This window comes from Myotis lucifugus, unplaced genomic scaffold (genome assembly GCF_000147115.1).
Source record: "Myotis lucifugus unplaced genomic scaffold, Myoluc2.0 scaffold_65, whole genome shotgun sequence".
Classification (NCBI taxonomy): Eukaryota; Metazoa; Chordata; class Mammalia; order Chiroptera; family Vespertilionidae; genus Myotis; species Myotis lucifugus.
In genome coordinates this window covers 331,197-344,759 of record NW_005871113.1, presented here as the reverse complement: position 1 = coordinate 344,759, position 13,563 = coordinate 331,197, and the positions used below count along the sequence as shown (strand labels likewise).

General features: G+C 46.5%; 1 protein-coding gene across 1 annotated transcript in view; it reads left to right on the top strand.

Moving 5' to 3' along the window:
• COLGALT2 (collagen beta(1-O)galactosyltransferase 2) overlaps positions 1-11,887 on the top strand; it is a 72,073-nt gene extending 60,186 nt beyond the window's left edge. The window contains exons 7-12 of the mRNA XM_006089855.3: positions 1,549-1,625; positions 5,145-5,251; positions 6,596-6,728; positions 8,057-8,184; positions 9,842-10,048; positions 11,545-11,887. Coding sequence (XP_006089917.1) covers positions 1,549-1,625; positions 5,145-5,251; positions 6,596-6,728; positions 8,057-8,184; positions 9,842-10,048; positions 11,545-11,821 — 929 coding nt within the window. The 3' untranslated portion in view covers positions 11,822-11,887. The remainder of the gene's footprint in view (positions 1-1,548; positions 1,626-5,144; positions 5,252-6,595; positions 6,729-8,056; positions 8,185-9,841; positions 10,049-11,544) is intronic.
• The last annotated feature ends 1,676 nt before the right edge of the window (positions 11,888-13,563 follow it).

Genomic DNA, 13,563 nt, shown 5'->3' with positions numbered 1-13,563 from the left:
GAGGGCAAAGTTATGGCTGGTAATATCCAACCGGTGCCCCAGATCTCCCTCCAGCTTTAACCCAGCCAATGGTCTATTGCCTGGCCTGTTACAAAGTCCTGCTTTCGTTCTGATGTCTTCCCCTGGGCGGTTCGCCCTCCATAAGGTGGGGTACATCACTGTGGGATGCTCCAAAATGAGTGGCTTCTCCATATCACTGTGGGGGGCTGGGTTGGGGGGTGGGAGGGAGGGGTTTGGAGAGTGGAGCAATGGGAATTCACATGGTCCTGACTAACTTCAAGGGTGAGGAACTGTTTTTCTCTCACGTCCCTGGAACGGAGGAGAATGGATGCTGCTGAACCATCCATTAAGGACCATCACCCATAGGTCTTCAAACAACCCATGTACCAGCTTTCACTTTAAATTCTGTGTTATCTCTTTAAGAAAAACCAAATGAGTGCTTTGAATTTGTGCAATACCAAAAGTCTTCAAGACTCTCTCAGGTTTTTCAACAACATGGCTATCCATCTTTAACATACATTGCTTGTAAAGATAGTTGTTTTGTTTGTTTTTTTAGTTTCAAATAATTAAAACTTTTGTGAGTTAAGATATGATGTTCCTTCCATCTGGAAACTTCCTCGTTAGCCCTGTTCCAGGTTCTGGGACGTGGGCTGGCCCTCGGAGCTGAGCTTGTATTGAAATAAAGGACCTTTTGTGTACCTGTAGCTAACCCTGCCTGACTGGGATAAAAATAGTCCTAGGCTTTGACCATTTTAACTGTATAGGAAAAGCATTATTCCGAGAGGGTCTGGCCTATTTATGAGCCCTTTCATCATTGGCCACAGTAAGTTATCCTGGGCTAAGAGTTATTGAGTATTTATTATGTTAATTTACTGTGCCTGCCTGGCATGCCGGTAACATTTAAATTTTATAACATCCTAAAAGATACACATTCATTATCTTGATTTTACACACAAAGAAAGGGGCTAAGAGAAGTCACCTAACTGTTCCAGACTTTCACAAACCTAACTCTGGACCCAGGTCATCTGACTACAGAGCCCTCACCCTCATCCGTTGCCCTAAATGCTCTGACAATAAGTCTTTTTTTAAAAATATATTTTTTTTACTGATTTCAGAAAGGAAGGCAGAGGGAGAGAGAGAGAGATAGAAACATCAATGATGAGAGAGAATCATTGATCAGCTGCCTCTTGCATGCCCCCTACTGGGGATCGAGCCCACAACTCAGTATGTCCCCTGATCGGGAATTGAACCATGACCTCCTGGTTCATAGGTCAACACTCAACCACTGTGCCACACTGGCAGGGCATCTGACAATAATTCTTATGGGAAATGGAGCGAATACTGCAATCAGCATATAAACAAGTGCTCTCAAAGCCAGGCTCCTGGCTGGCAGGGTTCTTGTGTAGCCACTCAGTCCTGGAGAGGTGTTGAGTGCTTGTCCCTGCCCTGGACACGCAGGTTGTGTTCCTAGAGATCAGGCGTGTGGATGCATTTCTGTTCTCTGACCTGTACTAACAAAGCCCTCTGCGTGTTTCTTGTGTCTTCCAGTTGACCGTCCTCCAATGGAACCCTCCCAGTTTGTCTCAGTTGTCCCTAAATACCCAGACAAGATGGGATTTGATGAGGTAGGAAAGGTGTCTATGTGTGTGTGCATGTGTGTGCAAGGGTTTAACATGCTTGTATGTTTATATCGATGCACAGGCCTGAGCATAGGTCTGGGAGCCAACACGATGGGCTTGGCTACTGAAAAGAAACTGAGGTCTTGGGAAAAATTACTCACTTTTTGTTGTGCCTCAGTTTTCTTATCTTAAAAAAGGAGCATCATGGTAAAAGTGAATTAATCATTCAGTCGGAAAGAAACTACTGTTGCGTGGTGAAAGTGAATTTGATGTTTTTTTTCTAAAATATTGCCACAGTTTATCAACCTTTTTATCAAGACTCAAGGGTAAGGTAAAGAGGATATGTGTTTTTGGGATTAGAGAACTTGAACTTGAGTAGAAACTGTGCTGGACCACTCTGAACTTTAAGTTCTCTCCGCTGTTCTTCCAAGGAAAAAGGTTGGAGGGTAGGGTTGAGAGGACAAAGAAAAAAGAGAACGAAGAAACTGTTCTAAAATTCTGCCTTTCCCCAGGCAAGAATTTCATAATAGCTCGCTGAGGACCATGTTTGTCAGTAAGTTTCAATTGCATAAAGAATGAAGCAGAAATATAAAGAGGTGCCTCTCTTGGTAATATGCCCAACATATATGATACTTGGCAGGACCAAGTCACTGACTCCTTCATGGTTCCTCATGTCCTGTATTGAGGAACTTGGTGGTCTAGAGGCGAGTCAGGAATCCACACACCGGGTGCTTTCTCACCGAATCTGGATAGGTTATAGGCCAAGCTTTGTGCTCTGTGCCCATTGCGGCTGTTCCATTGAAAGGAAAGTCCTTATTTATCACCTGGTATCATACAATGCATGTTCCCTAAGTACAGCCATGTAAAGAGCTGCTGGCACTGGGAAATGGGCTTCTGTCTATAAAATTGACTTGGGGATGAACTTCTGGGATGGGAAGAAGTCTTTCATGACTTATCAAGTGGGAAAGAGCACTACTGAGCAATTTCCACAGAGGGCTGAATGAGGAGAGATGATTGGAAGCATGGGAGAGAGGTCTTGAAGTATAAATGGCTTTAAAAACCATCAGGCTGCAGAGAATGTTGGTCTGCACCGTGCATTGAACGGGCTCCCGTGTGTCACTGTAGCTTTCCTCCCCTGGAGCTCCTGGCTCTCCAGGTAAAAGAGCCTGTGTCTTCACGTATGTCATCTTCCTTCTATAAACACATTCCCTTAAGGATCAAACAGAAGCAAATACACGGGACAGGAACAGGATCTTCTAGCTCTGGTCTTGCATTTGGATGTGGGTGTGACGACTGGGTCACTCGTAGTTGCCTTCTGAAAAGGGCCCCCTCCAGGAAGTGACACAGCCTCAGGGACTCCACTCTCCTGGGCCCAGGGTAATCTTCTCTCTGTCCTGACTAGGATGGTGGAAAAAAAGATTTTCTGGGCCTTTCCAACCCCTCCCAGGACTCTCCGACCTCGGTGGTGGTGTCTGGGTTGCATTTGGCCGTGTGGCTCTTTCTCTGTTTACCGTGCACTAAGTATGAGCGAGCTGTCTGTGTTTTTCCTTCGTGGCTGCAGTTTTTATTGCACTTGTCCTGGTAGGAACTGGGACAGGCTTGTTATTTCCTGAAGTCATCCCAGGCCAGAGGTCTTTGGTGTGAGGGGACTTTTTTGTTGTGTTTCTGTTCAGTTTTTGTTTTGTGGTTTGCTCTCCTGGAGTGACCCCAGGTAGCTCCTTGTGTGCCACAAGCAATGCCCTTCCCATATCTGTAAAATGAAGGTGTGGAATATGGCCCATCACAGTATGAGTCTACTACCCAGGAAGAAAATGAAATATGAAAGAACACCACCCATCAAGTTGTAAAATCACCAGTCACAAGGCAAATGGTCACTATAGAAATTGTGTTTTTTTTAAATAATTACCTAGTTAGGTAAACAAAGGAGGTGATGAAATCATGACGTGCCTGACACACTTCGCCCTAAATCAAGTGGATGATTTTTTAAAGAGGTCATCTTGCCCCCTGCCCTCACTTTCTTTGCCCAGAGCTTTATACATGGATGGAAATGAGAATATTTTGTAAGGAAGAGTTGCAGTTTTAGTTAGTGTAGCTTTTTATCCCAATAAATCATCTAACATCGATAAACACACTCAGAATGACCATATGAACCAAAGTTTTACCCAATCTAGTCTGAACTGCAGGCTGGTTATAGTTACTTCTTTATTCCGGACATAGCATAAAGCAACCCGTTATAAAGCGTGGATCATAGACGTTTTCCTCTGTACTGAGAGATGAGTTTGTTCAACTCCCTCTTTTTACAAACAAGTGTCTGGACCCTGTAACATGAAATATCACCTCGATGGTTAAAGAGGTAGCCAGCATCATCCGACTCCTGTAGGTTTCTCCTTTTCCATGCTATGTGTCAATCATTTCTTGCTGGCAGCTGAAGTCTCCCTCACTTTGAGGACTAAGTGGGTTTATTACTGCCCATAGGAGAGACTTTGTTAATATATTAATTTACCTATAATAGCATTCATGAGGCTTTAGGTCCTTCTGTGGCCCCTTAAACATGGGAATAGTTAGGACAGCGTCATTATCTGTAACTTCCTGTCGTGGCCTGGTAATACGTATGTGTCTAGTGCAGCCATCAGGAATGTAGGGATAACGTGGGTGCACAGGTGGACCCAGCCCTCGTAGGGGATGATCTGAGTGCACCTTCTTTGGGACCAGTAGGAGTCCTCTCTATACCTTTTCCCACAGATCTACATGGAAATTGAGAGTTTCATTTAAGCCTTCACTTAAGCCTTTCTTTCCATCACTCCCTTCTCTCTTCCTCAAAGGGCTGCCCCTGAGGCCATGGCTCCTTCCTTTACCTCCTTCAGAAAAATGCCCTTATCTTCAAGGAAGTTGAATTTTGACACAGAAGCTACTAAAATTGAGACCTTGATCATTACGTTTGGAACCTTTGGAAATAAAAGGATTGTGTTAAGACTAGATTTTTCTTATTCTTTGACTTTAAATTTAGACAGAGGATATACATTATAATAATAGCTGGTACTTAGTACCCATGAGACAGGACCATTATTATCCTAGCTTTACAGATGAGGAAACTGAGGCAGAGGAACTGATCTGAGGCAAACACTAATAAATAACAGGATGGGAACTCAGGTCTGCTGACGAATTTAACCACTTGCCAAGCTGCCTCCTGCCCCTTAGTGCCTATGCCTAGATTTAAGTCACCATTAGCCTCGCGGAGAGCAACTTTTTCAACTTTCCTGTCTCAAAAACAAGGTGGAGGTGTTCACCAATGAACATCAGAGAAACAGGGAGGGTTAAGTCACCACAATTGACTCAGTTTTTAAAGTAAGTCCATCTGGATTCATGTCATTTGACCTGATATGAAACATAAACTAATCTCCAGTTTCCACTCCCTATCCCAACTGAAACTTTAAAATGTTGATGCTACATTTACTTAAATTCTCAAACAGCCTAAAAGAAGACTTGAGTCATCTGTGTTTCCTTCTCCTTTTCTCCCTGCGTTAGATTTTCATGATAAATCTCAAACGCAGGAAGGACCGGCGGGACCGGATGCTACGCACCCTGTATGAGCAGGAGATTGAGGTCAAGATTGTGGAGGCTGTGGATGGAAAGTGAGTTGGGTTTCTCTTGAACCTTTGCAGATGGGGTTGGAGTGGGGATATGTCCTATCTGATGGAGTAGTTCTGGGTGAGGAGAATCTATGGTCATCGGAATATAGACACATTTTTATAACAGCCCCGTGCAGCCTACCTGGGGAGACATTATGACTCATAGTAGCACAGAAGTTAATTTCACCATGTAGATCTGGACCACAGTCCACTCACCGTCCAGCCATCTCTGGTCTTCATGACGCTGAAGGCTCATGCCGGAAGTGATGTTCCCGTCTCTGGGGTTCTTGCAGTGGTTGGGATGGTTCCCAGCTTCCTGCAGTGTATTGGAAAGAATGCATTCAGAGTTACATTCAGAGCCTGATTTTGAGCAAAGTGTCTACTAGTAAACTTGGGCGACCCTGCCGAAACCGGTTTGGCTCAGTGGATAGAGCGTCGGCCTGCGGACTGAAGGGTCCCGGGTTCGATTCCGGTCGAGGGCATGTACCTGGGTTGCGGGCACATCCCCAGGAGGAGATGTGCAGGAGGCAGCTGATCGATGTTCCTCTTTCATCGATGTTTCTAGCTCTCTATCCCTCTCCCTTCCTCTCTGTAAAAAATCAATAAAATATATTTTTAAAAAAACTAAAAAAAAAAAAAACTTGGGCGACCCAATGAAAATGAATGGAAAAAGTTCATAATAGTCTGTGATGCTGTTGCATGAGATGCTGGCCTCAGTCGGTCTGGGCTGATCGCTTTGCCGAGAATGGCAGGCAAGTCACATGGGCTACATGTTAGCTCCCTTCAGGGGGGTTTGTTATTGCTGTTGTTATTTTCTTTTGCTTTGCTTTGCTTTGCTTTGACCTTTTATTTGACACCCTCCTTCAAGGCATGGATTTTGCAAAAACTGCAGTTTCAATGTTATCTGCATGCCTCTAAGGAGGATGGTTAGAAGCTGTAGTGAGAGTTCTTATGACTCCTTTAGAGAATCCCATCAGTGTTTCTTGAAGTGTGGCCAGGACACCCACAGCAGAATCCTGAGGGGCTGGGAAGGGGACTTAATGTTCCTATTTGCCACTTTCCTTCATGAGGAAAATACTTTTCGAAGTTGTCAAAAAAGTGATAATACTTATCTATGTTGGGCATTATGAGGGATACACCAACTACAAGACACCCTCTGCTCTCCACAAAGCTCATAAGACCCCCCAGGACACGTGACCCCGGGAGCTCCTAAGGAGTTATGGGAAACCTGGGATGTTTTTCTCAGGGTGTGTGAAGGCTCTGGGGGACACACAGAACTCTCTTTCTGGCTTCCGTGGTGGGGACATCTCTCCTTGTTCGTTTTCATATGTGTTCTCTGTCACGCAGGGCACTCAACACCAGCCAGCTGAAGGCCCTGAACATTGACATGCTGCCTGGGTATCGAGACCCCTACTCCTCCAGGCCTCTGACCAGGGGTGAAATCGGCTGCTTCCTTAGCCACTACTCTGTCTGGAAAGAGGTAAATGATGCTTTATGTACATGTGCATTTTGTAATGAGGAGGAGGGAGAGTGGGACTTGGTGGGTGAATGAGGGCCAGGTGTAAGGTGAGCCCCTCCCTGTTCTGGAAGTACACTTGAAAGTTGCAGTTGCTCCGTATCTTCCTCTGACGCAAGGCCAGCCACAGACAAGGAGGGGTAACCTTGGGACCCTTGGGACAATGACAGGGGAAGACGCCCATGTTCTTAGGGCCACACTCCTACAGATGCATTCTCATCCTTAGTAGGGACGCCTTGCATGTGTCTAGCATGTCATCATTTTGTAAGTGACTTCATATAAGAAGACCCACAGAAGTCACATGTGGTGGGGCAGGAGGGATGGGCCCATTTTATCCAAGAGGAAATAAATATGTTGTCTAAGCAAGAAGTGGCAGAGCTAGGACTTGAACCCATATCTTACAGATGAGACGATGAGGGTGGTATTGGAGTGTGGGGTTCTTGATCAAGGTTCAGTTCTCACAAGAAAAGGAAAAGGCTCTAAAGAAAAGCCCCTTGAATGCCTTCTCTCTTTGAATGATCCAGTCTAGGCCTATCTTTTTTTTTTTCTTTAAACTTTAAATAAAACATAAGAGAAATGTATAAAAATATGTAGATTGTAAAACACGACCCACTGAAATTTCACGGACTGAACAATGCACCCACGTTAACCAGCACCCAGATCCCGAACAGATTGCCAGCCCACAGATCCACCCCCTCTACATTTCCTTCTAGTCACTGTCCCCCCGGTAATCACCGTCCTGACTTTTAACGACAGCAAGAGTAGTTTTGTCTTCTTCTGTACTTTTTAAAAAAAATATATGAATGGAACCATAGGGTATGTCCCATCTCTCAACCTTATGTTTGTGAGATTCATCTAGAACATTTAATTTGATTGTAGATCATACATTCTTATTGTTATAAATATACCACAGTCTATTGATTCATTCTACTGTTGACTTAGAACCCAATTATGAGCTTTTACATATGCTACTAAACTCCTTACGTTTTAATACTGATTTGTCTAATAAAAAAAAATAAGTATCGCCCTAACCGGTTTGGCTCAGTGGATAGAGCATCGGCCTGCAGACTGAAGGGTCCCAGGTTCGATTCGGGTCAAGGGCATGTACCTTGGTTGCGGGCACATCCCCAGTAGGGGGTGTGCAGGAGGCAGCTGATCAATGTTTCTCTCTCATCGATGTTTCTAACTCTCTATCCCTCTCCCTTCTCTGTAAAAAATCAATAAAATATATATATTTTTAAAAAATAAGTATTGATCATTTCAGAGTGTCTTCCCACTGATGACCTTCGCAGGTAATTGACCGAGAGCTGGAGAAGACTCTTGTTATTGAGGATGATGTGCGTTTTGAACATCAGTTTAAGAAGAAGCTGATGAAACTGATGGATGACATTGACCAGGCTCAGCTGGATTGGGAACTGATGTGAGTGACAAGACAGCCTTATCAGAGAGCTCCGAGAGGCACTGGGTCCTTTCCAGGGGCAGCGAGCCCCACCTCCCCCTGGTAGGAGATACACCCCAAGCTTCCACTGATTTTCTCTCCATAAACATTACCAGAAACCAAAGAAATGAGCAGAGGATAGCCACTGGTTCTGCATGTGTGTACTCTGTAGGGTGAGGAAGAAACTGCGAGAGATTCTTTCTGAGACCTGGGTCAGCCTGCAGATCAGGGGCCTACAGACAGAGCACTCACTCGGGAGCACAGCAGACACCCCGCCCTCGAAGCACGTGGCCCATGGAGGGGGTTTATTCCAGGGCAAGAGTCCTGGGTCACATTGGACCTCGGCTCCCATAGAGCAGGTTCCCTCCGTGGGTGTGGGAGACTGAGCAAGGGGAGGGCATCTCTGTTGGGAGAGGAAGCTGTGCAGCAGGGAGAATACTGACAGCCGGGTTTGGTGGAGGGTCAGAGGCTATTGCAGGAAAACCAGGCTCACCAAGGGACTGGTGGCTCTGAACTGACATTAATGAGTTAACAATGGGTTAATGCTCATTGTCTGCCCCCTCTTGGAATTAAGTTCTCTCTCTCTCTCTCTCTCTCTCTCTCTCTCTCTCTCTCTCTCTCTCTCCCTCTCCCTCTCTCCCTTCCTTCCTCTCTCCCTCCCTCTCTACTGCCTCATCCCCTCTCTCTCTCATTTTTTTGTTAAACCCAAATGACACTTCTCTTTTCTCCATGAGGCAGAAAGTTCCCAAGCCCTGCGTTCTCCCCCCAGCTGTGTGTCACAGGCAATCCCATCCCATCAGAGCCTGTCCCTTTGGAGCACCTGCTTCAGACAGGCTGTCCCCGCCCCTCCCATCCTTGGAGGGAAAGCCAGCTATGGGCCCAGGCGGAATACTTGTTCTCTCAGAAAAGGCACCCTTCTGAGCTCAAGAGCAGCCTAGCAATGGCTCCACTGACCCGTGGGAAATAGACCCAGCAGTCAGCACTGTAATTGAGAGACGGCTCCTGGTCAGACAGCAGCTGCTAAGATGCTCATGGAGAACAGGACCTGCTTCGGTGCCTTTCTCAGAGCAGAGCACGCAGGGGGAAGTGTGGGCAGAGCTAGGGGCGTGTGAGGCGCTGGCATCATCCTCCCCAGGAAGAGCCTTCCGGGGGCCACTCCTGCAGACTGCTTCTTTCCCACAGCCGGTTCTGTCCTGTGTTCACCACCAGCATTTGGAGCGCTTGCAGACAACACAGCAGGCTGAAACTCGGGGGACTTGAACATAACAAACTCAGGATTCTCACATCTGGCCTTTTGTGTCCCCTGCCAACCCCTGTAAACACAGCTGGAAATCCCATACCACCTTTGGGAATGATCTGAAAAGACCTTTCATCTCTTTACATCTTAACTTTCTGGCTTAAACACTGTCTCCTAGACAAGAGTAGATGGGATGCTGATAAATGGAGCCAGGGAAATGGCCCCACTGATGGCAGGTGACAGTCACAGTTGGTGACAGATGTGACGTGCTATGCGGCCTGATGCATTTAATATACGACACAGTGGGTGCAAGCTTTCAAAAGTGTCCACAAAGCCGTGTCCCATTCCTATGGATGTCTGGCATTCCAATTGGAATTTTCTCCTCTGCCCACTTCCTTTTAGTTATATTGGTAGGAAGAGGATGCAAGTAAAAGAGCCGGAGAAGGCGGTGCCCAACGTGGTCAACCTGGTTGAAGCCGACTACTCCTACTGGACGCTGGGCTACGCCCTCTCTCTGGAAGGAGCACAGAAGCTGGTTGGAGCTGATCCTTTTGGGAAGATGCTGCCAGTGGACGAGTTCCTGCCAATCATGTACAACAAGCATCCTGTGTGAGTTGCCCTGAACTCCCTGCCCGTCCCGTGAGCACAGTGCATTCGTGAGCCAGCCTACTCAGTTTCTGGGCAGTGCTTGGTACTTTCTAACGGTGCACTGCTTTCCTAGGTGATCTTTCCATAATCACGACCTAGGGAGATTGACTCGAGTGATTATCCCCTTATGGGGAAGGTGAAGCAGAAATGGTGTCTTGCATAGGGGTTCCCTTTAATATCCAATGTGTAATTTAAATGGACATAATCTGCTCTGTCCTCTCCTTGTCTTTGATCTCCTTACTTCCATGAACTCATACACCTCAAGGTGAAGGTCATCTTCCTAAGCATCTCAAAATTTTCAACTCATTTCTCAGTCCGTTGTGGGTCCTGTTGGCCAGGCAGTGGCTCACAGCCTAGTCGAGAGCACAGGCCCATGAACATCATCATGATATACTGTGCTACCTGTGATCATGGAGGTGTGTTAGAGAATCAGGGAAAGGCAGGTGGCCTCTGGGGTGGATCCATGGGAGAAGGAAGCGTGATGCTCAGGGATTCTGTAGCCCAGGAGTTGGCTCTGACCAACCCTTACCAAAGGGTTTGGTAATTGATGGTTTACTTGTCAGTCTCCCCAATAACCTGTGAGCCCCTCAGGTAGGCACAGTCTTACATCTCTGTGTCTTTAGAGCCTCGGCCAAACTCTATACATATTTGCTGTTCTGTCAATGATTCCTAAATTCCTTAATGGAGCAGGAGACCAGGTTCTAACCTTAGCTCCTTCTCTCAGTTGCTGGGTTATCTCCTCACGGAGATGGTCTTCATTTTAGCAGTTAAGAGTTCCTGACCTCCATCTTCATTTTATCTCCTTGCCCTCTTTTACACAACGTATTAGAGACTCACTTTATCTCTGAATCCTGAAGAAACAGGGAGGTCAGCCATCATCCCCTTAACAGAAAGGAAATGCACACCTATGGGGCACTCACTGACGTAGGAGCCGAGCAGATGTCACCTCACATAATCTGCACCAGAGCCCTGGGAGGGAGGTCAAGTCATCTCTCCACTTTACACTCACAGGGATCTGCAATACAAAGCCACGTTGGCCTGCCTCCAAGCCTACGCTAGTTCACTCACTCCTTCGCTGCTGTCCAGATCCTGCTGCTAATGTATTAATCGAGCAACAGGGCATTTTCTACAGAGTGATCACATTTATGTATTATTACGGTCCCACACAGAGCTTAATTCTTAACTTTCAGAGTAAGAGCTGAAATTCATTTTAAACCAGTCTATCCAAATACAACAGAAATATCCTGACTTTGTCTATGTATTTGCTTAGCTCATCTGAAAGCTTCTAAAGAACCTTTATTGTATTTATAGACTAAAGTTTTCCACAAAGGACACAACTTAAAAGATAATCAGATGAGTCCCTGACCATTGAAGAGGTAACAAGCAGGGCCCCTCTCCCTCTCCCCCTGTTCTGTAAGCGCTCTGCCCCCTCATGCCTGTGCCCCTCTTGTTTTCAGAGCTGAGTACAAGGAGCATTACAAATCCAGGGACTTGAAAGCCTTCTCCGCAGAACCCTTGCTCATCTACCCCACACACTACACAGGCCAGCCGGGGTACCTGAGTGACACGGAGACCTCGACCATCTGGGACAATGAGACAGTGGCCACTGACTGGGACAGGACACATTCCTGGAAGTCCCAGAAGCAAGGCCACATCCACCACAATGCCAAGAACACAGAGGCCCTGCCACCGCCAACCTCCCTGGACACCGCGCCTTCGAGGGACGAGCTATGAAGGCTCCACCCGGACGGCATTCACCACCCTTTGGTTTCTCTGACGGGCTGTCCATCTGTTTGCCCCGGCTTCTTCCTATGGTCACAGTCATCTAACCCAAGTGATTGATCCAAATTAATACGTTTTTGAGAGGGGAGGAGAAATTAGAAAATTAAAACCCAAATTTCCTAGGATGGCTAGAAGGTAGGCTTTATTGCACCCATTAAGATAAACTTTAATGTAGACGCCTAGTCCTTTAGTTAATTATCCATTGATACTGGTTCTCACATTAAGGTTGAAAGTATGGCTCAGAGACTTGTCCAAGAGGAAGGGGATCACCACAGTGTCACATCAGTGAATGGGTGGGCAACCTTGCCACGCCCACTGAGGCCATGTCTATTGGTCTAGTGAGCCCATTTCATGTCATAGATGTGACCTTAAAAACTTGTGTAGGTAACAAGTTTTGGGGGGGATCAAATAGTTTAAAATCAAATTGGGCTTTTTTGTTGAAAGGAATTGTCATGAGCCTTATTGCAAAGTGAATTTTCTATCCGAGTCCTCGCTGTCCAACAGGGATGGGTGTTGGGTCTGTCTGAGCCTTGGCCTTTGACTATCGTGGCAGCCGGAGCTCTCGTAATGAGGCTCCAGTGGGCCATGTGGGTAGCTTAGTAGATATTTGGGGGTTTGTGTAACTATTTGAGGAAAAAAGAACTCAAACTTTGGCCTTTTTATCGTGGTCATTGGAATTAAGATGCTCTATTTATGAAGATAAATTTAATATATAAGGGGGGAGGGCTGGTTCTGACTTCTGCCCCAGGGTTTCAGCACGTCAGATGCTCCCCTCCACCCCTGCATGGGAATGAATTGCAGGTGTGAGTTTCATGAGTTACTGTTAAGAGGCAGCAACTGTCCTTGCCCAAGTTTCAGTCTAGTTTGAATTATTTATTTTACAAAGTGGGGGGGGGGGGGCGGGATATCTGTGTGATAAGGCAGAGAAACAGATATTTTGAACTTTATCGTGTTTGAAGACTAAACACAATGGCACCCTGGGGAGCGGTCAGTGTAGACACATCGGTTCAATCGTCTGGTCCTCCTGCATTTCCCAGACAGACTTATGCCAAGTGGGAGATTCTAACCGTCCGGAAACAAATGATCCAGGTGAGGGACATTGGTCAGAAACAACGGACTGATCAACTGATTGAGGCCAACCACCAGGGAAGCTTCAGGTGGAGTCAGGATCTGGACAGACAACCTCTGCTTTCTCCATAGATGGATTTTCTGTCGAAGGCGGAGTTGGACTGCATCATCTCTTCCAGCTCCCCGTCTGTGATCCTCGGCTGTCCCTTGACGGTTTGCTTCAGGTTTATGTTCTGGTGCCGCAAACAGTAGAGCTTTGCCTCTGGAGTAGCCTTCCCAGCATTCTGTGCGCACACTCAGTGTCCTGATGTTCGAGCAGAACCCATTGGCGGGGCTGCTGCGTGTGACAGCTGAGTGCTCCCTGGTGAGGGCCCGGCTGCAGGACAAGGCAGCTCGCCTTCCATAGAACACCAGTCTTGGCCTCCCTTCTTGAATTACCGCTGATATTCCTCTACATAGACTAATAAGCCAGGAAACTGAGGCTGACTCCAGTTTTTACTGCTTAGACAAACCATCAGAGCTTGACTCTTTTTTTCTAGAAACAAAACAGGAAGAGCACCTGGAGAGCTTGTGAAAACTCCTTAGGTGATCCCGAAGGTTCCTTGGGTGTCTTGTATTTTGTTTGT